Below are 2,429 nucleotides of genomic sequence, written 5' to 3' on the forward strand. Positions count from 1 at the left end.
CTAACAATAGGCCCTTTTGTCCTGGCTTGTTCGGTACGATTACTGCAAGGAAACTGTTAAGTAGTTTTTGGAGTAGTAGATAATGGGATTCTGTGGAGCTTTCACAGGTTGGCACCGGCTGGAACAGCTGAGTTTTGAAGGCACTCTATAGACACAGGGCTGCTGTTGGCCCTGCATCACATGGAGGAAGTCTTTGCACTTTAGAGAGCTAGTCATCAAAATCAGTTATTGCCAACCCAAAAGAAAAAAAACAAAACCCTCGGAACAAAAACACCACCGCTCCCACCCGCCAAAGAAAAATTAAAACAAAATCACACGCACACGCACGCCTAAAAAATTGTGCAGATTTGTAACATTTTCACAGCTGATTTCAAAAAAAAAAACCAAAACAAAACAGGGAAAAAAAACCGACACGCTACCACTCTCCTGCAAACTCCCATCCGATACAGCAGGTAAACAAAATAGAAAACTATTTTTCACGAAATCATCAGCAGACACCTTCTGGCACCCCACACCGTCTTGGCATCAGTGTTTCAGTGAAAGTCCCAGTTCCGATGTGCAATTCTCCAGGCTGGACGCCCCCGGCGCGGCCGCCCGGCTTTGCATAGAGATCCTGGGGCGGGCGCGGGGCTCCGCGGGGGCGGCCCCTCCGCTCGCCGCCGGTCCCGGGCTGGGCTCCCCGGGCGCTGCGCTCGTCGGGCGGGCACGGGCCGCTCCTCGCCGCCGCTTTCCTCCGCCGTGCCCGCTGCCAGCGCGGGGCAGCGGCCCGCGGCGGTCACCGACAGGAAATATGCCACGACCAAAGACTGGACGAAACGTACACGCCGAAAAAAGCCACATTTCCAACACGATTTCCTTTTTTTTTTTTCCTTTTTTTTCTTTTTTTTTTTTTTTCTCTGTGTGTGTGTGTGTTTGTTTTCGGCGGCCGCCGAGGACGGCGCGCTCCCGCCGGCCGGGACGCGGAGCCGCGCTCCCGCCGCCTCTGCCCGCCGGGTCCCCGCAGCCAGCCCCGGCCCGCCGCCGCCCTCAGAGGATGGCGCAGGAGGAGCAGCACTGCTCGTCCCCGTTGGGCTGCGAGGCGTAGTTCATCTGCCTGACGATCTCCGCGAAGAGCTCGTCCACCGAGGCTTTGTTTTTGGCCGAGGTCTCCATGAAGGGGCAGCTCCACTCCTCGGCCAGGGCTTTGCCCTCCCCGAAGGAGACCTCCCGCTCGCCCTCCAGGTCCACCTTGTTGCCCACCAGGATCATGGGCACCCTCTCGTACCTCTTCACCCGGATGATCTGGTCCCGCATGGGCTTGATGTCCTGGAAGCTCTGCTGGTTCACCAGGCTGTAGACCAGGATGAAGCCCTGCCCGTTCTTGATGTAGAGGTCCCGCATGGAGGCGAACTGCTCGGTGCCCGCCGTGTCCAGGATCTCCAGCACCGACGGCGAGGAGTCCACCTCGATCTCCTTGCGGTAGAAGTCCTCGATGGTGGGGTCATACTTCTCGATGAAGGAGCCCGTCACGAACTGCACGGTGAGGGCGGACTTGCCCACGCCGCCCGAGCCCAGCACCACCACCTTGTACTCCCGCATGGCTCCCGGCGCGCCGCCTCCCTCGCCTCCCGCTCGGGGCTGCCGCTTCCCTCCCGCCCTCGCGGCGGGCGGAGAGGAGGAGGAGGGAGGGAGGGGCGCGCCCGCCCCGCCGGCCGCTCACTGGCGCCGCGCGGGGCCCACCGGGGCGGGGAAGGCGCGGCCGCGCCTCACGGAGCCGCGGCGGGCCGGCCCCGTCGTCAGGCAGCGCCGCGCCCCGGGGGCGGGCGCCGGGGGCCGGGCCCTGCGCGGCGGCGGCCGCTGAGGAGGAGGCGGAGGAAGCGGGGCGCTGCGCTGCCGCTACCGGCCCCGCGGCGGGACGGCGCTGCCGCGGCCCATGGCGCCCCGCGGCCCGCCCGGCCCATTGGCTCCGGCCCGCCGCCGCCCGCCCCCATTGGCTTCCCGGCGGCGGGCGGGCAGCCGCGCGCGCAGCGCCCCGCCCCGCCCCGCCCCGCCCCGCCCGGCAGGAGCGGCCGCACTCGGGGCGCGGCGGGTGTCCCCGTGCGGCGCCGCCGCCCTGCGCGGGGAATGCTCCGAAGGGAATGGCGGGGACCCCGCCGGAGCGGGGCGATCTCCCCGCGGGCTGTCGGGCAGACCCGCGGCGGGGTCCCGTGTCGGGCACGGGAAATCGCCAAGGGCGGCGGGACCGGCAGCCGCGGGTCACCCCGCCCGCTTATCGGCGGAGGGCGCGGCCCGGTTATCTCCTCGCCCTGTTGCCCCTCACGGCCGGTGCCCGGGCAGCTGCGCCCCCCGCTCTCCGAGATGGCACTTCGGACCCGCGGGGGGTGTCGTCCGCCCCCCCCCGGAGGGGACCGGCGCGGGCGGGCCGGGCGGGAGTCGGGGTCCCCGAGCAG

The 2,429-nt window shown here is 67.1% G+C and overlaps 1 protein-coding gene across 1 annotated transcript; it reads right to left on the bottom strand.

Moving 5' to 3' along the window:
- Positions 1–1,026: 1,026 nt before the first annotated feature.
- Positions 1,027–1,593, bottom strand: RAP2B (RAP2B, member of RAS oncogene family). The gene has a single exon (XM_086618095.1). It carries the CDS (start codon positions 1,576–1,578, stop codon positions 1,027–1,029), a length of 552 nt encoding a protein of 183 aa, XP_086474221.1. The 5' UTR covers positions 1,579–1,593.
- Between the last annotated feature and the right edge of the window lie 836 nt (positions 1,594–2,429).

The sequence above is a fragment of the Tauraco erythrolophus genome, chromosome 11 (assembly GCF_009769465.1).
Source record: "Tauraco erythrolophus isolate bTauEry1 chromosome 11, bTauEry1.pri, whole genome shotgun sequence".
In the NCBI taxonomy this organism is placed as follows: Eukaryota; Metazoa; Chordata; class Aves; order Musophagiformes; family Musophagidae; genus Tauraco; species Tauraco erythrolophus.